Genomic DNA, 27,961 nt, shown 5'->3' on the forward strand with positions numbered 1-27,961 from the left:
AATATAGAGATATCAGACCAACAAAGGACATCTTGTAGTTGGGGCCTACTACAGGCTGCTTGATCAGAAGAAGCCTGTGGATGAGGCCTTCTTGCACCAACTACAGGAAGCAACATGCTCACAGGCTCTCATCCTCCTGGGGCATTTCAACCACCTGGATGTTTGCTGGGAAAGCCTGGCAGGAGACTCCTGGAGTCCATTGAGGACAACTTCCTCATCCAGGTATTAGACAAAGCAACCAGAGGAGAAGCGTTACTGTACCAGGTACTCACCCATGCAGAAGAGCTTATTAAAGAGGTTAAGACCGGAGGAAGCCCGGGTTGCGGTGACCACGCCCTGGTTCATCTTGTGGTCTCAAGGGGTACAGGCCTGGCTAAGAGCAAAGTCAGGACCCTGAACTCCAGAACAGCCAACTTCCAGCTGTTCAAAGAACTAGTGGATGAGATTCCATGGGACACGGTCCGTAGGGATGGAGGATCTGATCAAAGCTGGCAACTGTTTAAGGATATTTTCCTTGGAGCACAAGAGCTCTCTATTCCCATATATAATAAATCAAGCAAGGAGGGTAAGAAACTGGCATGGTTGAATAAGGATCTGCTGTTCAAACTTAGGTAAAAGAAGGAAATGCACAGGCAGTGGAAGCAGAGCCACGTGCCCTGGGAAGAGTACAGAAACGCTGTCTAGATATACAGGGATGGGATCAGGAAAGCCAAGGCACTGACAGAACTAAACTTAGTGAGGGATGCAAAGAATAACTAGGAGGAGTTCTATAGGTACATTGACCAAAAAAGAAAGACTAGGGAGAGTGTAGTGCCTTTGACAAATGAGGACAGAGAACTGGTAACAGCAAATGTGGAGAAGGCAGAGATACTTCTGAGGCTTCTTTGCCTCGGTCTTCAGTAGTGGTCAGGCTTCCCATATCTCTCATGTCCCTGAACCTCTAGGCAGGGGCTGGGGGAGCAAGGTCCCCCCCCATTGTAAGCAAAGAGCAAGTTCAAGACCTCCTGAAGCAACTTAACAACTGCAAGTCTATGGGCCCTGATGACATTCATCCCAGGGTCCTGAGGGAACTGGCTGATGTAGTCGCCAAGCCTCTCTTCATCCTATTTGAAAAATCATGGCAGTCAACAAAGTCCCTGGTGACTGGAAAAAGGGAAATATTGTTCCCATTTTAAAAAGGGTAGGAAAACCCAGGGAACTACAGACTGGTGAACCTCACCTCTGTGCCTGGGAAGATCTTCGAACAAATCCTCCTGGAGGGAATGCACATGCAGGACAGAGGTGATCCGAGACAGCCAGCATGGCTTCACAAAGGGCAAATCGTGCCTGACCAATCTGGTGGCCGTTTACGATGGGGTGACTGCAGCAGTTGACAAGGGAAGACTGATCGATGTCATCTGTCTGGACTTCTGTAAGGCCTTTGACACGGTCCCACATTACATCCTGATCTCTACATTGGAAAGATATGGATTTGAAGGGTGGACCATCTGGTGGATAAGGAATTGGCTTGATGGCCGCACCCAGAGAGTGCTGGTCAATGGCTGAATGTCCAGGTGGAGGTCTGTGATGAGCAGTGTCCCTCAGGGGTCTGTCTTGGGACCAGTGATTTTCAATACCTTCATCAATGACATAGAGGATGGGATTGAGTGCACACTCAGCAAGTTTGCAGATGACGCTAAGCTGGGTGGTGCAGCTGATACACCAGAAGGAAGGGATGCCATCCAGAGGGACCTGGACAGGCTGGAGAAGTGGGCCCGTGTGAACTGCAAGAGGTTCAACAAGTCAAAGTGCAGGGTGCTGCACCTGGGCTGGGACAATCCTGGACATGAGTACAGACTGGGTGAAGAACTCGTTAAGAGCAGCCCTGCAGAGAAGGGCTTGGGGGTTCTGGTGGATGAAAAGCTCGACACAAGCCAGCAGTGCATGCTTGCAGCCCAAAAGGCCAACTGCATCCTGGGCTGCATCAGCAGAGGAGTGGTCAGCAGGGCAAGGAAGGTGATTGTCCCCTACTCTGCCCTTGTGAGGCCCCACCTGCAGTGCTGCACCCAGGTCTGGAGCCCCCAGCACAAGAAGGATGTGGGGCTGTTAGAGTGAGTCCAGAGGAGGGCTACAAAGATGATCAGAGGGCTGGAGCACCTCTCCTATGAAGAAAGACTGAGAGGGCTGGGGATGTTCAGCCTGGAGAAGAGAAGGCTCTGGGGTGACCTCGTTGTGACCTTTCAATACTTAAAGGGGTCTTATAAAAAAGATGGAGAGGGACTCTTTACTTGGGTAGGTAATGATAGGACAAGGGGGAATGGTCTTAAACTAAAAGAGGATAGATTTAGACTAGACATTAGGAGGAAATTCCGTACTGTAAAGGTTGTGAGGCACTGGAACAGGTTGCCAAGAGTTGTGGCATGTCCCATCCCTGGAGGTGTTCAAGGCCAGGCTGGATGGGGCCTTGGCCAACCTGATCTAGTGGGTGGCATCCCTGTCTGTGGCAGGGGGGTTGAAGTTAGATGATCTTTAAGGTCCCTTCCAACCCGAGCCATTCTACAATTCTGTGGCTAGAAAACTGAAAGTTTCTTCTCAGCAAGAGAGTTCTGTTCAAGACAGAAGACAGGCAAGGGTAACTGCTCTGTCAAGTCAGTGGCAAAGAAAAGGGAAAGCGTTTACATTCTGTACTGAGGTTTTTATTCTTCAATTAGCAGAAAGGGTCACAATATTAAAATTTATAACAGATACCTTCACACCTGAACCATTAAGTCCAAGAATTTAACAGCCTTCAGAAAGGGCTTAACACTTTGATACATATCTCATGGATAAATAAATAACAGAAGATGTTATATCTTCTGTTAGACAAGATTTGGTTGATTATGCAGTGTCAGAAAAAGAAGCCGCTTACCCTTAGTGGGTCACTATTTATTTGTACAATCCAGCAATTCCAGTGCTTCCAGCTGAAGCATCTGGCACCTCACCGGTATGAGGAACAAGACAGTTGGACTGTAACTCTGATCCAGTTCAAAGTCTGATGCAGATAAGATCCATGATTCTGAATACCTAGATATGTTCCTTTATCATTTGTTTTGTTCCTTTTGTTTATATGATGCTTTATTATATGTTGGGGGGAGGGAGTGGGAAGGGGTGTTACTCATTTTGCATCCAGATAAGATTTTTCTTCTGAATACATTTCATCAGCAAGGGAAACAATTTACCCCTACATTCTTGCCTTCTAGGAGTGAGGTTTAAAAACAGCTGATTTTATATAGTAGTCATTTCTTCTGCCAAGTCTCAGATTTGTTATTTCCTTTTCGGATTTTTTTTCTTCTCCTTTGAAACACTTTCTTTGGATTGTGAATTATTACTTCGGGGCAGGACACGCAGACACAGACAGACACACTAGTCAAATGTATCAAATTTCTTCCTTTCATGTTATCAGCTGTTATTTTGCTGCAAGAGATCTTGTGAGGACCTGAAATTATAAGATTCGGGGAAGGGTCTGACACCAAGGTATCACAGTTTGGATGAATGATTTGCCCTTCATTTTCCCTTTGTTCCTGAAAGGTACCTCGAGGAAAAGAAAGTCAGACATTAGGAACTGTCAAGGTGAATGCAGCTTAGAAAAAACTTGCGCTACATCTAAGAGAAGTGTAGGCTACGTAATGTTTCTCGTCCATGGCAAAGCAATCTACATGCATTTGGGTTTTGCACACGTCGTCGAGGTAGCCTCTGCGAGCCACGCTTGTATGTGCAGTGTGTGTGCTTTGCTTATCACAACACCTGAGGAGAGGCTATTTTGCAAGAATGTCAAGCCATCCATTTTAAAGTAACTTGTCAGCTTGCATTCAGCACCAGTCTCTAAGCAGAGGCATGCAGTTTATATTCTTGTGCGGACGAAGAAGAGAAGGAAAGTAACACTTGATGCAGCAAAATACCACTGAGCTTGTCATTACTGAATTTTGGTTGATCCAGACCTAGCTGTCCGAGTTGTACCTGGAGGAGAGCAGCACAAAGATTCTTTAAGGAAATCCATATACAATCCACTGTGAAAATCTTAACCTTGTTCAGCAAAAGGAAATACTGCTTTTTTTTTTTTTTTTTTTTTTTCAAAAATTGTTAACTTCAGAAGCCCCCTTCTCTTCATGGAACGAGAATAACACACGCTAGGCACAGGAAATAATGAGTCCGTAGCTGTGTGACTGGTCTGTGAGTTTTCTATAACTTTTTTGTTTGGTTTTGTTATTTGACTCTGGAACTATTTGTTAGGTTTATAAGTTCAAGGCCTGCCTCTTAAACTGTTTAATCCTGTGGCGCTAAGTAGGAGCATGCAAATCAGCTTAGTAAACTATCCGAACACAAAATGTTACACTCCTTATGGCATCTGGAGGGAGCGATCATAAGATTGAAGTGAATGCTTTCTGTGAACTCAGCTATGCTAATCAACAATGCTAAATTGGTTTTCCATTTCTGTCCCACCCCACCATCTCCCTGTACAGTATTGTTTTTACTTTCAGCTTGTTAAATCATCCAGAGGATTGAAAATTTCCTCGCTTTTCTACCATGCAACAGGTTTAAGCAGCAGGTTTGCATATGAAAGGGAAAAGGGGAAAACTCAGACCATATTACCGCTGAGCATCTTATAGGACAGGTAGTAGTAGAGACACCCATTCCTTACAGACCAGAAGAACATATGCTTACTTCTAGTCTTTGAATTTCCAACAGTGCGTGGCAGGGTCATTCTGCAGCGCTGGAGGCTACAGAAGAACAATTACTGTGCTGCTCATTTACAGCATTTGTATGTCCTGAAACTGAAAACATTCCTCCTGTAGCCAGCTCGCTTCCTTTATCCTGCCATGTGCCACTAATTCTGTTTGGAATAACTGTTTCCTCAAAGGTGCTGGCTGGTGATAGCCTCTCTTGGTATCAGCCCATGGTAATTACTGTCCAGATTATAGGTACAGTTTTATGCTGCGCCTAGAAGATTATTTATGCTTCTGTACAGTATCCACTGTGACCAGGCAGCGTTTTGCATTACTTTGCACACAGGGAGATGTGAATAATGACCCAGAGAATGCCTGACGACAAGGAATCATGATCTAGTCTGAACGGGCTGGGGTACGGTGTTAGAAAAGTTGCCTGGAGTCTGTGGTACATGTAAAACAAAAACGATAAAACCAGTCTTTGTCTTACTGTTCCTAGAGCCCATCCCTGCTCTTTCCTCATGGCAGCGAGACAGCTTAGACTCAGATGAGGCTCGCCTTTCCCCGCAGGCTGGTCGCTTAATTCGCCAGCTTCTGGATGAGGACAGTGATCCTATGCTGTCCCCTCGCTTCTATGCCTATGGACAGAGCCAGCAGTACCTGGATGATACAGAAGTGCCTCCTTCCCCTCCCAACTCTCATTCGTTTATGAGGTGCGTTGTGATTTCCCTGTGCTGACTTTCATCTGGCTGTAAAGGGTTTGTGCAGTTGCATCAAGCAACAGCTCTTTGGATCACATAAGCCATACAGCTGTATTGTGTTGGGCTTCTGTTTATACTAAGAAGATACTTGTATTTTAAGAAAAGTTCTTGGTAACTGATCATTTCTGTGTTTCTGAATTAATGTCTAGGCAGTTGCTGTTGCTGAAAGAGGCTGTTACAGCATCCTCTTGTGTTATCTGACATTACAGAGTAGCCAACATAGCTTTCTCACTTCCGTGGGATTTGCCTTTATTTACACAAAGTTTAAGTGGCCTTCTGAGCATGAAGCTGTACTGTGACTGTTTGGATAAACTCTTCCTGCAATCTTTGCTCTTGGCAGGAGGCGGAGTTCTTCTTTGGGATCTTATGAAGATGACAGAGAGGACCTTACCCCCGCACAACTCACCCGGAGGATTCATGGACTGAAGAAAAAGATCAGGAAGTTTGAGGAAAAATTTGAAGAGGAAAGGAAATACCGAGTGAGTCTCCAGAAGCATTTGTAAGGGAAGGCATGAGGTAGCTGGAAAGGGAAAGGGCATCAGGGAAGTCGGTCAAACTTACACAGAGAGCTTGAAAGTGTTTAAAAAAAAAAAAAAAAAGAAGAAAAAAAAATGCTGCTTCCCCCAAATGGAAATGTGCATCCATACCATGCAGATTACCTTTCCAAGCATTTTTTGTACTACCAGTGCAGCACAAGAGGTAGTCTAACAAACTCATAGGATTTTGATCATTGATTTAGGCAGTATGCAAAAAGCACACATTGGGTGTGTATGAATAGCTATGGCAAACTTTTTATTTGTTTGTTTACTCAAGTTCAGCTTATGGGAAGAACAATTGTGCATCCCATTTGCATGCTGGTAACCCAAGGACACCAGCACATTGCAGAGGAGAGGAGAGCAGCCTTCTTTGCTCCTGAGCAAGGAACCATAGCCAAGTGTTGCTAAGCAGTAGCAGTGTACTGTACTCTAATTAGTCCTGACATGCCCTTCTGATGAACAGAAAGTTTTTTTAAGGAACTGAAGCTTCATATGTGTGCATATTCATTGGTGATCTAAACCACAGAGGGCAGTACTGAAAGGATCTTGCCCGCAGTAGGAAAGTCTGGATGAAATGTTCAGAGATTGCTGCAGCCTAGCATTTGGGTTATTTCAGTGTTTTTGGATGGTGGGTAGCTTTCAGTGTGGATACGTACGTCCTAATTCTTCTCAAACTGTTTGTGATAGGTTTCCCCTATTTTGGAGTTGCCATCTTGTTAGGAAACAATAGACAGAAGAACTTCAATGTGCATCTGGCCCTCCAAGGCACTCCTACAACATAATGTTTAGATTTTGTCTTCAGATTTTGTTTTCTTAAAATAAATAAATCTTGTGATTCCGTAAGAGACAATGTTGTGACAGGCAGGGCAGTCAAAGCAAGATCAGAACTGAATTGATCAGAGGCATGCAGGAACCAGTCAGAAGCCTGTGCCCATGCTCTGTGCTGCTGTTTCTTCTGTTGTGACATACACTTGTTTCAGTGGGTCTCTCCTGTTGGTTTAACACAGATTCAACATGACCGTTCTTTCCTCCTAGCCTTCCCACAGTGACAAAGCAGCCAACCCTGAAGTGCTCAAATGGACAAACGATTTGGCCAAATTCCGAAAACAACTTAAAGGTGAGCAGCCACCATTGGTGTACCTTCTGGGGGCAGGTGGACATTGCCTTGTTTAAATTTGATGTTGGGCAGTGTTCCTGTCACTGTCACATTTTCAGAAAGAAAAAGTACTCCTCTTATGTCCCATATGTCCCTGTTTAGAATCAAAACTGAAGATATCAGAGGAAGACCTTGGCCCTGTGGTGCGTCAACGGAGCAACACTCTCCCCAAGAGCTTCGGTTCTCAGCTCGAAAAGGACGATGACAAGAAGCAAGACCTGTCAGATAAATCTGCCAAGCCTGCCGTGGAAGTGACCCTTGATTCTATCCAGAAGAAGCTTCAGGAAAAACGAGCAGAGACAAACCGACCTGAGGATATAAAGGTAAAATATATTCAGTTCAAATTTAGGCCTTTAAGTACAAGTGTGCAACTCATGGTTGCATGGGCCCTTGTGAAAACCTTGTATTCTTTTACATTTTGTCACAAAGTCTACAAGCTTTACTCCTGGCTCAGCTCACTTGATTTAGTTTCTTTCCCTCTATGTTTGGTGTCTGTGATTTTTTTTTTTTTAACAGAGCTCTGCTTCTACTGAATGGTATTGTTTGTTCTTTTCTGATTCTCACAGATTCCAAGTAACAGTTCTGAATTCCTGCAGTATTTCCTGCTTTGCATTTCACTGTTTCTGTCATTATTTGCTTTTGGAAAATTCTGAGTCTTCCAGTGATTCTGGAGATTAATTCATCTATTTTCTTCTAGATCTCTCCAAAGCTGAATGCTCTTGTCTCAGGGCATTTTATCGCAGCATTTCTGAGTGTCACATTAAGCTCAGTTAGTTTCTGTAATCTCTGAGAGGTATCAGCAGAGAGGTCTTTTTGTCTGATGTTGCTAGTTCCTGAGTTTTGGGTAGCCTTGTAAATGAAGTCCTTGAGTCCGCTGATGTGTGAATTGTGCAGTACTCTATAAGAGAGGGGCAGACAGTATTATCTTTATTTACTAGATTTGCAGAAGCGTTTGGCTGTTTTCTGAAGGTAGCAAGAATACACAGTCTTGACCTTTTAAAGAAGGCATATGATAGTATTTGGTGCAGTGGTAGAGAGAGAAGGCAAGTTCAGTGAGGAAGCTCTGGCAAACTAAGGAAAGTCTCTTCCAACTGTCTGCCCTTTTTTTTGGTTTAGTCCCTTCAGCCTGTCTGCTGGAGCTTTTCACTTCATAGCAGAATTGGCAGAAGGAGATGGTCTGACTGCACTTCAGTTCTCAGCTAAGTGTGTTTGTGGCAGTCAAAGCAATGATGGCAAGCTTTGCAAGAGGTTTTCTGGAGCTTGTCTCTGATTTGGAAGACAAGAAGGAACATGCATTTTGTTGCTGGACTTATAACTCGGATCGTTGTAAGTGAAAAACAGCCACCGTCATTAAAAGTTGCTTAGCATTGGTTGTTCAAAGCATGCTGAGAATCAATAAATCCCCATTATGTACATACAATGTTTTCGTATACAAAGGTTATTTGGGTTTTATTTGCTTGTGTTGTGTATATGGCTCTGTGCATGGTAAGTTGTTTCAGCAATATAGATGGAAAAGGGGGTGGACTAGAAAACAAAGATGAGTGTTCAAAACATTAATGACAAAATGCCAGGACATTTGTTAGGCCACAAATTAGTATGGTTGGAGTCTAGGCATTTAATTTTTTTTCTTCCTCTTCTCTCTCTGACACTTTTCGTAGGACATGACAAGAGATCAGATAGGAGCTGAGAAAGTGGCTCTTCAAAAAGCTTTGCTGTATTACGAAAGCATTCATGGCAGACCGGTATGTACAGCAGCACTTTTTCAAAGTATGTCTTTATATGTCTTTGTCTGTGGTAAGTGATCCCCCAGTGCTCCTTTGATGTCACAGTCACTAGGACTTCTTGCTGTTCTAACCACACGTGCATACTCCAGTCACCTCCCTGCTTCTTCACTACTGCTGCTACTGAGGAGTCTGTTCTCAGCAAGACTGTGTCTGCACACAGTGCTGGACATGACACATACCTGTAGGACTGAGCCTACAGGCTGAATGAAGTTGACTGTGCGTTATTTTGGCATCACACTCACTAGGATCCACAGACATTCAGTTTGCAGCCCAGCTGATTCACCAGCTTAGCTGGGGATACAGTATGCACAGGAATAGTTAATTGTGCATGGTCCCCCATCGAGCCAAGAATTTTGCAATTTGCTAGTATTAATGGCTAACTGGAATACAGGTGTGCAAGCAATGCATAGTCTGAGGGGAACTACATCTTTCTCCCAGCACCTTGCTATTTGCAAGGAGGCACTTGCATCTTGCAATTTGCTAATCCTTTTGTGCCAGATTCATGAAATAGTTTGTCTCCTGAGCATCATGACATAAGTTGAGAGGAGATTTTTTTCTTCCCCTGAGAAACTGATGTTTGTTTCCATGTGGAAGGGAAGGGTACGAGTTTTCTTGTACGTTTGATCTTAACAAAGCAGAAGTTTTTGTGAACACAGAGAATTAAATATTGTGACCTGTTGATTCCTTCCATGACAAAAACACAGTGGGTTCCAAGCCACCGAGTACTCTGGTTGGCTTTGTATGGATCCCTCCTCCTCTTTCAGTTCATTATAATCTTTGTTACCATCCATAGAGGTAAAGTAACTTAATTTCAGAGTGGTGCTAATTCCTTGACCAGTGGCTTGGGAGCAGCAAATTACTGCTTATAAACAATATTTGATTAGTACAGCTCACAAATCTGTCATTCTCCTACTGCATGGGAGTCCTGATTTCTTCCTTCCTTTTGCTTCTCAATTATTTCCTCCTTTGTCCATTGTTTTAAAAAGTCTTGCTAATTTAAATAAATGCCTTCGTGAAGAACTAATACCGTACAGTCACGTATACCAGCAGGTGAAAAGTGTGGTTGTATGAAAGGACGTGCAATTTTATTATTGTATAAAATAGCAAAAGGCCAGCACAAGAGAATTCACTTAAATCTGCCTGGTCTTTTCAGGCAGAATCTGAGTCTGCTTTTGCTATTACAATGGTACAAATCAGCAGGTGACACCTTGTTGAAGTAAACTCACTTAAATCTGTTTAAAAAGAGAGCAAGCCCAGAGCCTGTCTTGTCAGCATACCTTTCCCCACACACACATCTTCTGATGCTTTATTTATACAACCGCTTTTTAATGTATTTGTTTTTAAGTAAGCAGTCTATACCTAGCAACATGGAACTGCATAGCAAGGAAGACTGCAGCTGATCAGCTTTTGCTGTACCCAGCTCCTGGCACTGCAGCAGTGGAAAAATACTGAGAGCTTGAGGAGAATGGGGATAGTTCAGCCAAGATTTTTTTTTTTAAGATATTTAACTAAACAAGAAAAACAATGGAGCTCAAATTTATTGTGCAGCTAGGTCTTTCTGTACCAGTGACAGATGAACCTGCAGAGGTAGAACTGAACTGTTTTAGTTAAGCAAAAAAGTCCATCTCTAGAAATTCTCAAGCTGCTCCAACAATGTAAGCAATGGTCTCTTCCTTGGCTGCTGCTATTTGCCATATGGAGTGTGCTCCAGGGTTGTGTCAAAGGCTCTGTTATTCTGACAGCTTTTTTGCATTTTGATGTTCTCCCAAAATATATTCAGGTTTCACTGGTATTACTAATGTTTACCTAGTGAGACAGTTTGCCCATGCGCAAAACTTTTTCTTTCAGAGCCTGCTTTCTGTTTAAATGTTCTGGTGCACGTCTGCAGGGCTGACTCAAGCCTCGTACACTTAACTTCCTTGCCTAAATTAATTCTTTGTGTTCTTCCTCTGTAGTGATATTCAGACTCTGAAGCACGTAATTTATTTTTTCTATTCCTAAGCATACCTAAGGATTTTCTGCCCATTCCGAGGCTTATGTTTATCTTCCTGTACAGAACAGGGGCATTGATCTACTTTGAACTGTCAAGAACTGAAGGTTTGGTTCTCAGTCTCAGCATAGTCTTTTTTTTTTTTTTTTTTTTAATAGCAGAGGCTGCCTGAGCCAACAGTAGTGCTGTGCCTCGTGTTCTATTAACTGCTAATGTGGTAAAGCTAGGAGTAATATAAGTCCTGTAAGCTTTCTCCAGTTTCTCCAATTTTATGCTTGATTTGTTGCAGAGAGACGTCCAAAGTTGCAGTGGCTAGCAAATTGCCTCCAACTGAATGCAGACATATAAACACAAAATTTGATACAGAGTGTTCAGTGAGTTATGTGATGCTGCTCACATCCCCCTCATCCACACAAGCTGTTTGCTCACTCGATGAACAGCCAGTTTGAGGTTGTCAGGTATGGGAGCCAGACTGCTCTTCAGAGGTGTGAAGAAGACGTGCAGTCCGTAGAGCTCAAACTGCTCATTTATATGCACCATATCAGGCTTGGAGATGGTTACATTGAGCCAAAAAGCAGTAAAAAGCTCTTCCTTCTTCTTTCTCCCTATTCATCTGCCCTTCAACAAAGGAAATAAGCTTAATTTATTAGGAGGAAGATACTACCTCCGGATTCTTTAAGTCTGTTCCTGCCAGTCCCACTCCTGGCAATATTTACAGTACCTCGTCTGCCCCTTGCAAACCAATGCCCTCTTCTGCTCTGGTGGGATGATGTGAAAGCTTTAAAAAGCTTACTCCAATGAAAGTCAGCTGCAGACAAAACAAAACACAGTTCATCTTAAAATTTCCTCCCTATCTCAAGCCGTATTCTCTTTCCTCCTGTTTCTATTGTGGAAGGGGAGACTGTACAAAGTTCATCGGGGTTAATACTGTTGATTTAGATTTTTACATCAACTGGTGATTGACAGCAGTAAAAAGTCTTGGAATCTACAAATGATATCGGAGTCAGTTAAGGCTTCCTCTTATAAGAGTTTTATAATCTAAAGTTAAACAAAAGATCTAATGGAAGGACAGTCATAGGATGTGGGTTAGACAATGCTGCATGCAAAGAAAGATGATGATCAGGTTGGTTGGCTAAATGTTTTGTTTTCTAACCCGGATGTAACAAACCATTGAAGAAATAGAAACCAACTTCTTTGCAACTAGTACTTAGTTGGACAGACCTTTGCTTTCCCACGCTAGCTATTGTCTGTTAGGTCTTCCCTTCTGCGCTGTCAGTACCACTGAGGTTTTCTGCTTAGCGTGGATCTGAAAGAACAACAGAAATGAAAACTAGCAGTTTGCAATACTCAAACTAAGGAAGGAGCATGACATGCAGCTAGGAGGTGTGGAGTTAGGGACAGAGTAGTATAAGTAGGGCTCAGGGTGGGTGTTACAGCACTATTTTGCCTGCTCTGTGCCACAACAGCTGTGATAGCTTCATCCTCTCTAAGGTGTGTGGTAACTCTTGTCCCCAGCAAAGTTGCTGGGAGGAAGGGTGGAGGGGAAAGGCAGGGTATTAAAAAGACGAGGAAGGGCTATCTTGAAAGGGAAGTAAAGAGGAAGAGCAAAACAGGAAAGTCAGCTTTTGTGAAATCTATAGTTTAACTTCCCTGGGAAAGCATCCTTGGGGAGGCAGTCATTGCAGTTCTTTTCTCTTTTGCTGGATCATAAACTGCCTCTGGGGTTCCAGCCACAAGAATAAGGGTGGGAAATCCCATGTTGTGTCTTATAATGGTAGATATGATTAGAAGCACAGACTGCTGTCTCCGTGGGTCATTTTGTTCTGTGAAAGCTGGTCGTTTAAATCTCCTGTCTTATACAGCCACATTACAAGACACCCCACAGCCTGGGTGCTGTTTCATCAGGCACCTAGGACAGGAGATGCAATGACATACCCAAGTACTTTAGCGTTTTTAATCTGTGCTAGTGCTGTTATCATCCTTATGAAATTCCCTTCAAGTCCCTCTGGATAATGGTGATAACAGGCACATATGTTGTAGAATGGAGTATCTGGTGCTGCAGAATTCATGTTTCTCATTTCTTTTTCCTTTACAGGTTACCAAAAATGAACGACAGGTGATGAAGCCCTTATATGACAGATATCGCTTGGTCAAGCAGATCCTCTCCAGAGCCAACACCATCCCTATCATTGTAAGTGAAACTTTCTTACAGGGGCTCTTACTTCAGTTTAGAGCTGAGTAAACAGGATTCACTACATCTTTGCATACAGTACGATCGGTACAGCCAACTCCCTTATAACTTAAAGACCAGGTAAATGAGTGAATCAGTGGCGCACCATACACTGAAGTCGGGCGAAGCTGGTCAGGGGATTCAAGTGCCCGCTCATTAGCCATGGGACACATCTCACTTTTTGATGTTTCTCATCTTTCCGTTGGGCTGCTTCTGTTATTTCATCATCTTATGTTTGGCTACAGCCTGACTTCCCTTGCCTTACCAATCCACTCAGAACTGCAGGTCTTCCATGTTGCTTGGTTACACAGGAATGCAGACTTCCATGGGTCTCAAGGCAGAGATACCAGTCTCCTTGGCTGAGAGAAAGGGGAACAGTCTCCTTACACCGCACTTCTGTTAAAGAGATCCTGTAAGTGGTAGATGCCTCCTCACTCAAGGCGGTGGCAAGGAAACGTTGCTACCAGCTTGGAATCCAATGCACCCCTCTAGGGAGCAAACATAGCATCTCAAATTCTAGACAGCTTGTGTAGGCAACTTTTTAAAAATTATTTGACCTAAATATACACCCAGATTTTTTTAGCCTGTCTAAAGAAAGAGAATTGTTTTATCTTGGTTCCTATTTTCCCTGTCATGTATGATCCCTTACCATTTCCACTGTTCCCAGGCAGCACTGCTGTGATGGCTGTTTTTTGTAGACTGTTTGCTGAATTGAATGGACTGGCACATCATTACCTGAGTGCAGTCAGTCACACTGACAAGTAGTTTTCTTCTGCAAATAGTGGGAGGTTGTCTTGCATTTAAAACAAAAGCTGTTCCTCTTTGAATATGCAAAGTTCTCCCCAAAATTTGTGCTGTGAAGATGCTGCTGCCCATCAGAAGGAAGAAACCCTGTAGTTGTCCATGGACAGTTTAAGGCAAAGCTCTCAAAAGAGAGTTTAGGTCCTATTTAGACAGGAAACTGAAACTGCACACTGGCTCACTGGCACACAGGAGAGAGGAGACTGGCTTTCCCCAGCCCCTTTAATGAGAGCAGTGAGAGTCTCATGCAGAGGAAGGATGCATTTGAAAATCCATCTCTACATCATCGGGCACTTCAGTGGGAAATCTGGCTCCTGGAAAGCAGGGCTGGAGAGTCCAGCTGGCCTTACACCATAGCTCTGAAGAGTCAACCAAGTGTGTGCGTGTGTGCGTGTGTGTGTATAGGCCTCAGGCTGGGGGTTTATTTTCTTGCAGCCTTTACTTTGTAGTTCCTGCCCAGCTAGTAATCCAGCATCCAAGGATTTTTCTCAAGTGTTTGGCGACGATGTTCCTTGCTAAGCAAGATCTTGAGAGAAAGCGGTCCAAGGTTCAGAGGGTTTGCCAGGCACAGTTTTTGTTCTTTAAGAAATTGATTGTTCCTGATGGTCTGGCAATGAACTGAGAGAGAGTGAATGAGTGAGTGAGAATGATGTGAGAGCAGGTGGTGGAGGAGAAGGGGGTTCATAATGTAACTTACTTGTTAACACCTGTCACAGGGTTCCCCCTCCAGCAAGCGGAGAAGCCCTTTGCTGCAGCCAATTATCGAGGGCGAAACAGCTTCCTTCTTCAAGGAGATAAAGGTGAAGACCTCCAGCTGCTAACTAATTGCTCAGTTTGCATCAATTTTTCCCCTTACACCAATGAAAGAGAATGATTGATTTTTCTTTTCCATCAGTGTTGATTTTTTTGCAGTGTCTTCCTGAAAAATCAGTAGCTGCTTTAAGCCTGTCCAGTTCTGATCAAATTCTTCCCTTGTTGTAGATAAGACTAAACATTTTCCTTGGCTTTGCATTCTTTCCCTTCTCCTTCCCCCTCCCTTGTCACCTGCATATAATGTATTTTACTTTGCTGAAAAACTCACAGTTATCCTTCGCACCTTGGGTTGTAATTGTTGCCTTGCTTTCCTCCGTTTTTTAATAACACTAACTTGTTTTGCAATAGTATCTCTCACTCCAAAGCTCTGTGACTTGCACACAGCACCCTGGCTGGAATGAGATCTCACAAAACTAACACTCACACATGGAGTGAACCAGGTACTTAAAGGATTCATACCTTCTCCCATTCACATGCTTATTTTATCCAGGGCTTTTTTTCACTATTTTGCAAATGGTATTTCTAAGCAAGTAATAAGAGAATGGAATTAAGAACAATTCAGTTCTGTTTGCTAACACTCGGTCAGATTTGGATGCTAGGACGGTCGTGTTTCTTTCTTGTGCTGCTGTGGGGTGGTAGTTCTTGGTGGTGAAGACTTAAAATATTGGTCCTTCTTCCCCTGAGAAGGGAAGTCCAGCTGTCAGCTAGGACAAGCAGTGTGGAGCTGGGCCCTGGTCTGTTTTTGTTACCATTGCAGCGTAACAGGAAAAAGCATTTCAACACACCCATGTCATTTATGCGTTATCCAACCAGAGTTTGGTTAATGGTGTAGACACTGCAAACCTACACATCCAAGGTGGTTCTGTGATAAGGCAATTCTGGTAGTTTGTATATTAATGAGCTGTTCAAGGCACATATTCATTAAAACCAGATTACAGACTGAAGCATATTCAACTGCTGTTTGGAGGATGGTTAATGAGCACTGAGTTCTCAGCATTTTCTAGGTAACTGCTGGATCAAGTCTGTGATAGTGGTCTGGGCTGGGTTATTGGGTTGGTTTTGGTATTTTCGTGTCCTCTGTTTTTCAACTGTGCTTGCACCCAATGTCAAAGTTACAGCTATGAAGTGTGGTGACCTTTGGTGACTAGTGTGGCTAGTGCTGCATCGGGACAGTATCTCACCAGCTCACCAGTGTCCTGCAGGGAGCACAAACATGGAGAGCTGTGGTGTCGCTGACACAGATCAGAGTGACATTAAGCCCATTAACACATGCCAGTTAACATTTAACTGGGGCCCAGTGAAGCTGCGCACAGCAGATTTTCACAGTACTACACTCAAACAGAGAAAATTGCTAAAAGGTCCAAGAATTTTCCCCCTGTACATTGTGAACAGAGCACTACCTGTCTTGATGAGCCCCACTGTCATTTTCCTGTTGTTTTTTCAAAGTATATGTGAGAGCTGGATAAAAGCTTGAAGGGTGGTTTGAGTGATGCTTTGCAGAACGTTTGGGTAGAATATCTTGAGTATTGACTGTGTTTAGAAAATCACTGGAATCCTTGCTTGCTGGGAGTACTGGTGTTGGGTTACTCTGGAGATTTTATATTTGTAGCTCTGTAAACTTTAAATGCCTCACAGTTGCCTAAAGATCCAAGCAGGTGCAAGCCAAATGGATGTAGTCGATGAAGATAATTTTGGTTAGAGATGTAAATGGCAGAGCAGATTTAAAATAAGACTCCCATATAAGATTTATTCAGAGCAATGGCCTTGTCCATTAGAGTTCTTGCTAAGATTTTTTTTTTTTAATTTGCTCCTTCATTTTAAACAGCAAAATGCTTTAAGAGGTCTTGTGACAGGCAGATGTAGTGTTTTGGCACTGAGGTCTAAACAAGTGAAATTTCTACACTGTCCTTTCCTCCCATGTGCTTTCTTTGGCAGGAGGCTTGCTCCTGAGCTCTGGGCCAGAATAATCCTTGCTGGCCTGGGGTGCGTGCTTGTGCCCTGGAGTGAGGCAGGCAAGCCAGCCTGCTGTGCCAGCCCCCATTAGCTGACACAGGCTCACCAGTGTCTGTGGGGAAGAGGCTGCTGCCAGATGTGCAGATTCAAGTTACATGGAGACTTTGCTTCTCTCTTTGGGAACAGTTTCCTACATTGCTTATGAAAATGGTCCTTTCCTTTTCTCTCCAGAACTGGAATCCAGAAGCAACTTGCTCTCACAGGAAAGGGCAAGGGGCTTCTCTTTTGGTGCTGAAGGGATTCCCCTAAAATAAGAGTATCCTTTTTACTGGTTAGATTGACTTAGCAAATCCTTCACTGCACCCCAGCAGTGATGGCATTATTCTGTTTCAGTCCTAGCTGCCATTACCCAGCTGGGCAGGACAGCACGCCTGGGCTCCTGTGAATGGCAGGGAGAGATGGTCTCCCTTCCCTCTTTCCAGCCTGAAGTTATCTGCAGGGTTTATCAACAGTACGTGACTGCTGTTACAGCTGCAGTTCTTCTCATGAAGGGACATTTTGTGCCTTCTGTTTAAGCTATACAATTTGCCTGGATAAAGGATCTTATCTAGTCATGTGCTAAAAAGTGCTTTAATTTTCACTAGTTTCCTGCAGATTCTTCTGAGATGTTTTCAAACTTCTCAGTATCTTTTATTGTCATTATTATTATTATTATCCTTATTGCTCAAAGCTTCTCTGCAGCTAATCTTCTTTCCATCCTCAGGCCTCCATCATGGTTGTAATTCTTGGCCTCTGGCTTTGGTTTGCATTTTCATCGCCTAGAGCGTTAAAATGAAAAGAAAACTCTGGGCAAACTCCAATTTCATGTAAATGTATGCACTTACAAATCGTTGACTTTGGGGATTTAATGGGACTATGCCAGGTCCCAGTGTTATTTTCTCCCTTTTTGCTTGAAATATGGGAGCAATCTCTTAGGAATAATTTAACTATTAGCAAGGAATCACACAAAGAAAATAGCTAGTTTTGATCCCACTGCAACAATATATTTTTGCATACAGTTGTAAGTCTTCAATAACGCTAGTCCTCAAAAGCTTTTAAAGATATATGTGTATATATATATATATATGTATGTATATGTATAAGCATATATATATGCTTAGATCCTTCCTGGTTAGAGTTACATGGCTGTAAAATATATATACAAGTTATCTATGAGACTTAATGTCCATGGTAGCATTTATCACCTTTTTCTAGTGCTCATTCCTTATATTAAAGTTGAAAACTACCTTCTAGAAGTGTCTCTGTAAGTAAGAGTCCTGTTTCCTGAAAATGCAAATGATTTCTGGACCGTGTCACAAGACAAGCCCTGCATTTGAGAACACTAAGAATTAGCAAATACTGAGTGTAGCAGAGATATCCAAATGTTGTGCCTGTAAATTTCAGAAAAGATTTGAACATGTTTAATTCATCAGCTTACTTTGGGGGAAACTGCAGTGGATAGAGTGTTTCCCCTCCAATTTTCAGTGTGTTCCAGCTAAACGGTATAAAGCTGATGTCAGGATCACGTTAGCAATAGCAAGCCTTTACAGTCAATCGTATCCAATATTTGGCTATAGAAAGGCTGATCTGAGCTCATTATCACTCTAAGAGCATTTGAGGTCTTGAATTCTCAGCCATTAGAGAGAGCTGTTGAGCTGTGTCAGTTGAGAGAACACTTCACATGTTAACCTGGCAATCCGTGTGCTGTCTTGTGTGTTTCTAGGGAAACGTAGAGGACCACGGGTAAGCTTTAGACATGGCTGTAAATGTTTTTATTTGTATCAGAATATATAAATTAAACAAAGCAACAGCTTACTAAGAAACCTAGATATTTCTTCACTGTTTTGTTGTCTTGGGTTTCCTTAAGCAATCTGAGCTGGTAATCACAGTTTCTCTGACATGCTCTGGGTGTAGGGACTCCTCCTGGTGATATTCTGGTGTATTGTCTTGCTTAGCAATTGAAGTGCTTGCTCTTATCAGCTTCTTTCCATATCCGTTCCCAGTGCATGTCATGAAAGGAGATACTCGTTTCGGAGAACAGAAGCAGTAACTTACTCTGTTATGGGGGTGTTCTGTCCTTCTGTGTAGGAGGAAGAGGAGGGCTCCGAGGAGGACAGCAATGTGAAGCCAGATTTCACAATTACTATGAAAACAGATTTCAATGTGCGTAGCTTCTTGGATCAACTAGAAGATGATGCTGATGGCTTTGTTTCCCCGGTGGATGATAAGATGCCATCAAGGAGCAACCAGGATATGGGGCTTTCAAATCTCCATGAAGCATCCATGTACGTTGAATTTGCAGACAACTTCAGAAAGTTACTTCTTGATAAGATGGCATTTTATTTGTAAGAAGAGTGTATAGATTTTGTGTTTTTTTTTCCATTTATGTTCTGATTCAGAATCTTTTGCACTTCAGCTCTAAATGCAATAGACCCTTATATGAAAGAGTTTGGGAGAAAACTACCCTGTCCTGATACTGATATTTGACTTACGTATCTTTGGATTCTTGGACTAAATGGTAGCTCCACTTCACCTATGGCGAGCCTTTATCATGAAAACAACCCTGCATTCTGCAAGATTTTTCAGTTTTTGGAGACATCGAGTTGAGCTAATCTCGTTAGTTTTAAGCACCAAGGTCTAATGTGCCCACACGTATGTGGTAGGCTTAATTCATGTCCATTGAATCATGATCCTATAAAAGTCACCAAAACCATATCCATCTTCAGCAAGTAAGTTTCATAGAAGTTAGTGATGAATTGTGTGATGCACACTTGACCTCCTTTAAGGCTTTAGCCTAATTATATAATCATTTTGCTGAAATAAATTCAGAGAGCTTTGTATTGCAATTAACATCAGGTTGCCAGGGCTGCTTTCAGGAGCAGCTCTCTCACTTGGCATCTATACAACCATGCATTTGTATATTTACTCTATGTTTTCAGTTATAACTGTGTACATAAATATAATCATGTTTATGTTTAAACCCAACAGCCCTGAACTATTAGAGCAGCTGCAAGAAGTCAGGGAGGAGAAGAAGCGAATCAGAAAAAAATTAAGAGACTTTGAAGATAATTTTTTCCGACAAAATGGAAGGTAATTTCTCAGCTATCCCTCTGTCCTTCAGTTATTCTTAAGTTCAGTTTGGCGTTCACAAAGGCCTCCAACTGTGGAAAGTTATGTGAATTCACTATTACGTATTGCATTGTCATTATTGCTTTACCCACATTCATTACAGTTGCCCATTAAAATTAATGACTTTTTTTCAAAGAACTTTAAGGACCACAGCCTCTTAGACAACATTTTCTTAGGAAAAGCAGTGGGAAGTACAAGTATAAATACTGAAAATCCAACTGCCTCTAGCACAGTTAATAAGAATAATGAAACAGTTCCTCAGTGATAAAATAATTTGTTTTCTTCTTAATTATATAGTATGTTTAGATCTCTGTCCTATTCTTGCTTGTCTATGAGGTACTCGCACACTAGTTTAACAAGTATTTCTGCTTCAATATAGCTAAATGTGTTCCTCAGAAAAAGTTCCTCATAAATGAGCTGGTAAAATGCTTTAATATATTTATACTCCTGAAATTATTATGCTGGAGGGAAGGGATATCATCCAGAGGGACCTGAACAGGCTTGAGAGGTGGGCCTGGGCAAACCTCATGAAGTTCAGCAAGGCTAAGTGCAAGGTCCTGCACCTGGGCCAGGGGAATCCCAAGTACGAATACAGGCTGAGCAGTGAGTGGATTGAGAGCAGCCCTGAGGAGAAGGACCTGGGGGTGTTGGTTGATGAGAAGATCAACATGATCTGGCAGTGAACACTTGCAGCCCAGAAAGCCAACCGTTTTCTGGGCTGCATCAAAAGCAGCATGGCCAGCAGGGCGAGGGAGGGGATTCAGCCCTCATGAGACCCCATCTGGAGTACTGCATTCAGCCCTGTGGCCCCCAGCACAAGAAGGGCACGGACCAATTAGAACGAGTCCAGAGGATAAGGGCCATGAGGATGAACAGAGGGCTGAAGCACCTCTACTATGAAGAAAGGCTGAGGGAGTTGGATTTTTTCAGCCTGGAGAAGAGAAGGCTTCCAGGGTGACCGTATAGCGGCCTTCCAGTACCTAAAGGGGTTCAACAGGAAAGCTGGGGAGGGACTCTTTGTCAGGGAGTGCAGTAATAGGACAAGGAGTAATGGTTTTAAATTAAAAGGGGTAGATTTAGATTAGATATAAGGAAGAAATTCTTTATTCAGAGGGTGGTGAGGCACTGGACCAAGTTGTCCAAAGGTGTTGCGGATGCCCCCATACCTGGAAGTGCTAAAGGCCAGGTTGGATGAGGCTTTGAGCAACCTGGTTTAGCGGAAGGTGTCTCTGCCCATGTCGGGGGGATTGGAATTAGGTGATCTTTGAGATCCTATCCAACCCAAAACATTCTATGATTCTTGCCACTACCCACCATCCTGAGAGATTCTTGTAAAATCATTGAATCTTGAGTTTCACTTAAGCTTAGAGAAATCTGAATAAATATTTTCTTCCTGTGGTTCCAAGCCAAGAAAAGCTGTATTTTATTTTGGCATCTAGCAGGCTGACATTCAGATGGCTCCTGAAAAGGAAAGGGTTCTTCTATTTGTATTGTTTTGTTTTGTTTTTTCCAACTGTTGTGTAGAAGCTGACAATTCCAGTGAAGTAGGACATGCTTCAAATAAGATTTTGCATTTAGAACCGTGGTATTCTATTCAGCTTCAACATGCAGGCTTCCCCCACTTTGATAGGGCATTTGCTTGCCCCTGTCGTCTTCTCTCAAAGAATAAAAATTTCTTTGTTTTTATTCCCTGATGGGTAGTGGAGGAGGTGAGCTGTCTTGTAGGTCTCACTCCTGATACTGTTGGCGGGTGGAGGGAGGCTGCTGAGGGAAGATGTCCTGGCACAGAAATCCTCATGACCTCTTTTTACTCCCCCTAGGAACGTGCAGAAAGAAGACCGCACTCCTATGTCTGAAGAATACAATGAATACAAGCAGATTAAGGCCAAGCTGAGGCTGCTGGAGGTCCTGATCAGTAAAAGAGATATTAGCTCAAAGATCATGTAAAGGAGGAGATTGGTTTTGCCAGTAAACGTAGAAGAGAGAGCACCAAGTGGACAACTGCATGAAGTGGATGCACCAGGAGCCTGGCTGGGGAGGGCTGAGGAGCTCCCTGGGAACTGAAGGGCCAATCCCAGAAGCAGGAGGGGGAGGAAGGGTGGCTTTCCATCACTCTCTACATTTGCTGTTGTCCACTCTTTCTCCAGGCCTGATGCCCAAATGGAGTTTGGCAGCGTAGGAGACATGATGCTGTCCTCAGTGACTGCACAGAAGGGATTCTTGTGTTTTGATTTGCTTACAGATCCTGTAATATTTAGGATATCAAAGCCAACCATGCTCTTCTTTATTTTTTTTTCTCCTTTCCAGGATATCATAGCAAGAGACAAAGTAGCATGAATAGTGATTAAATCATCAAATAGCTTCCACTTTAGTTTACCAGACATGTGCCCTAACTTGATCTCACGTAAAGGCACAGGTCAGATAGCACCAAGATTGTTCTCTTGTAGCTACAGTAAAGATTTGCTCAGACTTTTGACCAGACTGTTTGGAATCCAGCATCTTCTGTTGCTCTCTCTGAATGCTGGAAGATTATCCTGGTTATAGCCCCAAACTAGTTTGAGTTACAGGGGTGACCAGGGCCCAGGGTTGAGTTGTTTTTTGTTTTTTTTTTCCCTGCTTTTTTTTTTTTTGACTGCCAATTCAATTAACTAGGAGAAAGTACCTACATCTGTTTGGGATAGCAAAGAAAATACAGCAGGGTTCTTGCCTGCTTGTTCCACTTGGCAGGAGGTACTGTAAGGTTATGACCATGTGTGGGCAACTGGGAAGAAAGGAGGTTTTATCAGCTACAAGTCAGAACCTCTTGGGATTTTGGTAGCTGCTCAGTTAAATGCCTGGTGTCAGGTATCTGGAAGACCCGCCACATGTGCTTCATTATCTGTTAATGAATACAGGAGTCTAAGGTGAATGGTCAATGTCGATGTCATATGGACTTGCTAGCCTACATTTTGTTCTTTGTTGTACACCATCAGGCAGTGTGGGCTGGAGCAAGGACACTGTGATTGTGGCAACAGCAGAGTGTATTTTCTTCCCAGTGGCTTTGTTGTGTACAGGTAGTGCTGCAGCAAAGAATACTGCAGGGAACTGAAAGCCCCAAGCCACACGTTGCCCATGGAGAGGGCTTGTGTCTCAGGTGCAGGACTGGACAATTCAACATTTCCACCTTTATGACTTTCAGAAAAGAAGGCCCTGGGACACCAGATTCCACTTCTCTTGTCAGACAATCACTGCCTGAAGGAGTGAAAGGCAGTGAGTTCAGGAACAAAATGAGTAGCTGAGGGCCGATAACTCTGCAGTATAACATCAGCCACCTGCGCTTGCTCTGGCACTCCAGAAACTTGTATGCACAGGCTGATACTGCGCAGCAACGCTTCCTGCTGGAACCAGGACACAGCTCTTGGGAATAGGTCTCAACCCCGAAGTCACGGAGTAATGCTGCTTTGTACGTCTGTCCCCTGGAAGCTCGCATGCAGGAGCCAAGCAGCTGAGGCCAAGCGCAGTGCCCCTCATCGCAGCCGGGCCTCACACAAGTCACAGGGGAGCAGGCAAGCAGTGGACTCCCAGAACCATTCCTCCTTTTCCTTTCCTGTGGGCAGGTGGGCCCACAAACATACATTTGGGTTGTGCTACTCAGACTAACCCCCGCCTCAACTTGCTGTATGTGCTGTGTTAATTCTTGCCAAAACCGGTGCTGAGGGCGGGTCTCTTCATGATCCTGTAAACACTTCAGAAGGCAGCCTTCCTCCCCGGTTCTGCCCGTGCCCATTAGTACTCTGCCTGGGTAAGACAGTGATGAACTTACTTAATTATTAATGAAAGCACTTAGGAGGGGGACTGATTTCTGCTGATTGCAGAATTGCACCCTCCTAATTAAATCAGTGGAGATTGAATTTCTTATTTCCAAAGAGTCTGGAAAACTTAGGTGCTGACCTGGGGCTTGGCTTTTCAGAGACGATGGGTTTCCATAGGTGGGAGATGTGGGTCTGTGCCTCTGCAAATCAATCTGATCTTCTGAGTGTGTCAAATGGGCTCAGAAACTGCTTTTGAAGATGTTTGACTGCAAAGGGAAGCAAATGCCTGTCTGAACACAGGGCAGCCCAAGGAATCAGAGCTGTGCCTTTGTCCTTCTGTCTGGTCTTAGGGACTTGTCAGAGTCTGCAGCCAGCTCTCCCTAGTTACTTTAGGTACAGCTGCTGAGCCAACATCATGTGGTACTACTCTACTAGTAGAAGCGTGCGATGAGAGTTGGGTCTCCAAGAAGTTGTTATTGCAGGCAGTGGTGTTCAGGCCCAGTTCATCAAAGTGCTTCAAAGCATATATGGTGATGGTGTGCATCAAGCTGATCTGCATTTGGGATTCTGCTAAATTACAGCAGACTACAGCTTGAGCACTTTGGTGAATCTGGCCTAGATATCATCATATGGTCAAAAGTAACAGTTTCTGCCCTTTCTTCCTAGTCATACATTTTTCACTGGGCCAAGGCTTTCCAGGAGTATGTTTTCTCTGCTTGTTTTTAAAAGCCTGTTTGCACTGTGTACTGATAAATTATCTGTTTCGCTGGGTTTGCCCCTGACAAATCTTGATAAATGATATGTAGAGAACAGTCCATTTTATTTTTAAACTGAGGAGATTGTAGCATTTTCTGATGCTTAGTTACCGCTGTTTACATGGCATATTGCTAGAATTTCAGATAGTTTGTATGAAATGTAAGTACAATTATGCACTTTAGAGAGTTTATATTTTTGAACTTTGAAAGCTAAAAGTAACAAAACCTGTTAACTGAAATTGTACATTAAAAGAAAAGAATATATATGCGCAGCCATCTCTCTTTTTAAACTGTTCTTTTCCCAATGGCAAAAATAAAATCAAATCAAATCATCTGCCTGATTGTGAAGGAAACTGCTCAGAAAGAGCCATCCAAGTGGATTTTAAAATTCCAGTCTTGCAAAGATCCACACAAGTGCTCAGCTTTCTGTCCTGGGTTTCCAGATGCTGTTGCTCCCATCTTCCAAGCCTGCAGAGGATGAGGGCTCTGAGACCTGAGCACTAAGATGTCTTTGTAGCTTCCACAGCTGATTTGACTTCCCCCTAACCACAATAGCCACACAGGCTGTATGCCTCACCACACTCCTCTAAACGAATCCAAGCAGCATCTGTATGCTCTGTTTTATGGTTTGTATATGCCAACATCACTGTCTGTTGACTGAAGAACATTAAATACAAGACTGTTTTTTAAAAGGTGTGGAGTACTGTGCACAAATCTACTTTATGTGATATGAATAAGCTGTTAGTGTAAGACAGCCCTTTCCCTGTCACTACAACTGCTGTAGGAGGGTAGTGTGGTCTGTAAGGCCTCCCATGAACCAGGGCCATTTCAGACACAGACATCTGTGAATTATTAAAATGACGATTATCTGGTTGTGGGCAAAATAAGACTGCAAGAGTTAAAGAGGGATGAGAAACTTGTCATTCTTACAGGTTTCATTTGCTTTCGATCTGTCTACTCCAGCGTAAACAGTCAAATAATTGATGTTTATTAAAGGCAATAAAACTAAAGGATATTATCTTCTAATCACGCTGCTAAGACATCACTTGTTCTTACTGGTATGTGCAAGTTTTAGACAGTAAGTGCCAGACCAAGCTGAGGTGTTTCCCTGTTCCTCTTTGGAACAGATGTTTTCAAAGCAGTCACTCACTGGCACTTGAACAGCCGAGGGAAAAGCCAGTTTGTGCCCTGTGCCCGTACCCAAAATGGTGCCTGCAAGGTGCATGGGAAGGAGGAGAAAAACAGAATGAAGGAATGGAGGATAGATTCAGAGGGGATCTCAGGTGAGCCAGGAGGGGCAGGTGAAAAACTCCCTGATTTGCAATTGGAGATGTGAGGGCAGCATTTGATTGGGATGGAATGCTCACCAGCAGCAGGGTTAATGTAGAGCTAAGCAGAGTCCTTCTTCCAGGTGCTCAGAGATGAAACTGTGGGACAGTGGAGATCCCAGGGAGAGGCAGTCTGTGCCCGGAGCTGCTCAGAGCAGCTCCTCCTTCGCTTCCCAACATAAAGGCAGCCAGTGAGTCAGAATTAAACATCAAATTTATTGCATAATACTGACCTATGTACACACACATCGAAAATAAACATTTGATATAATTGTATATGTATTCTATTTGTTGCATTAGAAAGAGGCTGAAGGGCTCTCAGTGTAGCCAACAGCTTGTCTTAAAAAAAAAAAAAGCCTAAAATCTTTTGTTACGAGGTGCAAAGTTCAATACTATATATTGAACGTGGTGCATAAATACTATGTCCTAATAACAAGTCAATTTGAAAACCACCCTAGGCTTAAAATGAGATTTACACCAAGACCTGAAGAAATGAGGAAATCATTTGAATGTCATTTAATGGGTGGTGGGACTGGGAGAAAGAATAAAGGCTCTCCAATCTTACAGGACAAATTTAGTTAATGCTTTTGCCTAGTCAACTCCTAACGTACCTTTCCAACCTAATTCATAAAGGTAGTCCTTTAGGGGGCCCCAGCACTTACTGGGCAAAACAGATGACAAGGGCTCCTCCCACACCACGCAGTAAAATAATCCTACCAGCAGAAATAAAACCAGCCTCCAAGCAGAGGGTTAACACACAAATGTGGATTTCATGCTTCTTTCTTTTCCTCTGACCTAATGAGGCTGGAGAGCTTGTAAACACCATTTACACTCACACACTCCCTCACTCTCCTGCATGACTCCTCTGAGAAAGGCGGTAATGGTAAAAGCAGCCAACTCACCTTGTATTGGAACAACATTTCTGTTTGAATGAAAAATGAGGACTCAGCTAAGCCTACCTGCCTAACTTGTAGACTTACCAGCAGAAAAACAACACGAGAGAGAGGCAGTTTGAGAAACCCGTTATTACGGGTATTGTTTGTCCTTCCCCAAGCCTTAACGCAGAGGAGTCTGAAGCTTCTTTAACAAGACACTGCTTAGAAACAAAATTTAAGACAAAAGAAAAACATGCCAACCCCCAAACCACCATACTCTCTGTGAGATATACTGGTGCAAAAAGACAGAGCATGTACCGCAACTAATACACTGTCCTGTGGGTCACAAATGACACCCCAGCCCAGTACCATCTGCCAAGGACCAGAGGGCAGGGGGGATATATCCATTCAAAGCAAGCAAGAACCAGCTTGCATTTAAAAAGGGAAGAAAAAAAAAGGGCGGGGGAATCACAGCTTTTCAAAAAGGAGATCACTATTTCATCCTGAATTTCCACCATCGCCTAAATGCAAGGAACACCAAAGGTTTAAACTGAACAAAAAGGAGAGGTAAGGCGGGGGGGGGGGGCAATAAAAGCAAACTACGAGTATTTGCTGGGAGGGCAGTGCTGTGAAGTTGAAGGGGAAACAACGAAAAAGCCCACCAAACTCATTTTGTTCAGTAGATCAGAAAACTCAAAGCTAAAGTCTCTCCCTGCTAAACCCCACAAAATACTGGCAGCATCAGGCTGAGACTGCATCATCTGCATCTATGATTATTACTATTATTTTTCCCCCAAAATGTTCTGATCCCTTCCTTTATAAAAATAAAGCGAAGCCCATTGCTTTCTTTCTCTGTACCCAAGTGCCTGTGCCTCTCCCACACACGTCAAGCCAAGCTGAAGCCTTCATAGTGATCGATGGCTTGCACCAGCCGGGCGCTGAGAATCTCCTTGCTGCTGTACTTGGGCAAGTCCAGGAGATTGTAGCAGGTGTGTGCCACGGGCAGGTACTGCTCCCCGCTGGCTGTGGACTGGATGACGATGCGAAGACTTGACATGCCGTAGATGGGAATGCGGTCGCTGCCTGTCAGGAACACTAGGAGAAGCAGAGAGAAGGCAGGCTGGTTAGGACAGGCACCCTCACACTTGTACGGCTGTAATAAGATGCCCCTCGTGCCTTCTCATCTCCATGCTGAACAATTCCAGCTCTCTCAGCCTTTTTTTACAAAGCTTTTTCCTGGAAGCATGTGCCAATACATAAGAAATCTGCAGTCAGTGGAGCTGCACCAGCAAAGAATTTGGCCACATGTTGCTGGATTTGCTAGAAGCAATGCTCTAG

The 27,961-nt window shown here is 43.4% G+C and overlaps 2 protein-coding genes and 1 long non-coding RNA gene across 14 annotated transcripts in view; 1 reads left to right on the top strand and 2 right to left on the bottom strand.

Annotated features, from left to right (window-relative positions):
• Positions 1 to 27,126, top strand: part of FAM13A (family with sequence similarity 13 member A) — a 135,236-nt gene extending 108,110 nt beyond the window's left edge. For 9 of the 11 annotated variants that reach the window (XM_040555919.1, XM_040555920.1, XM_040555923.1 and 6 more), the window contains 10 exons: positions 5,182 to 5,395; positions 5,784 to 5,922; positions 7,015 to 7,096; positions 7,238 to 7,458; positions 8,794 to 8,877; positions 13,005 to 13,100; positions 14,657 to 14,740; positions 18,834 to 19,030; positions 19,734 to 19,835; positions 21,695 to 27,126. In XM_040555919.1, coding sequence (XP_040411853.1) covers positions 5,182 to 5,395; positions 5,784 to 5,922; positions 7,015 to 7,096; positions 7,238 to 7,458; positions 8,794 to 8,877; positions 13,005 to 13,100; positions 14,657 to 14,740; positions 18,834 to 19,030; positions 19,734 to 19,835; positions 21,695 to 21,821 — 1,346 coding nt within the window. In that variant the 3' untranslated portion in view covers positions 21,822 to 27,126. The remainder of the gene's footprint in view (positions 1 to 5,181; positions 5,396 to 5,783; positions 5,923 to 7,014; positions 7,097 to 7,237; positions 7,459 to 8,793; positions 8,878 to 13,004; positions 13,101 to 14,656; positions 14,741 to 18,833; positions 19,031 to 19,733; positions 19,836 to 21,694) is intronic. The other 2 variants (XM_040555922.1, XM_040555930.1) reach the window with 1 other exon arrangement.
• Positions 8,896 to 12,996, bottom strand: LOC121069604. The gene is made up of 3 exons (XR_005819526.1): positions 12,131 to 12,996; positions 11,626 to 11,717; positions 8,896 to 11,522 (listed from the first exon to the last, which is right to left on the bottom strand). It is a non-coding gene; the product is annotated as an uncharacterized LOC121069604 (long non-coding RNA).
• The window catches only part of HERC3 (HECT and RLD domain containing E3 ubiquitin protein ligase 3), a 44,509-nt gene continuing 42,492 nt past the window's right edge, over positions 25,945 to 27,961 (bottom strand). For both annotated transcript variants that reach the window (XM_040555914.1, XM_040555915.1), the window contains exon 25: positions 25,945 to 27,718. In XM_040555914.1, the coding sequence (XP_040411848.1) occupies positions 27,510 to 27,718 (209 nt within the window). In that variant the 3' untranslated portion in view covers positions 25,945 to 27,509. The remainder of the gene's footprint in view (positions 27,719 to 27,961) is intronic.

The sequence above is a fragment of the Cygnus olor genome, chromosome 4 (assembly GCF_009769625.2).
Source record: "Cygnus olor isolate bCygOlo1 chromosome 4, bCygOlo1.pri.v2, whole genome shotgun sequence".
NCBI classification, from domain to species: domain Eukaryota; kingdom Metazoa; phylum Chordata; class Aves; order Anseriformes; family Anatidae; genus Cygnus; species Cygnus olor.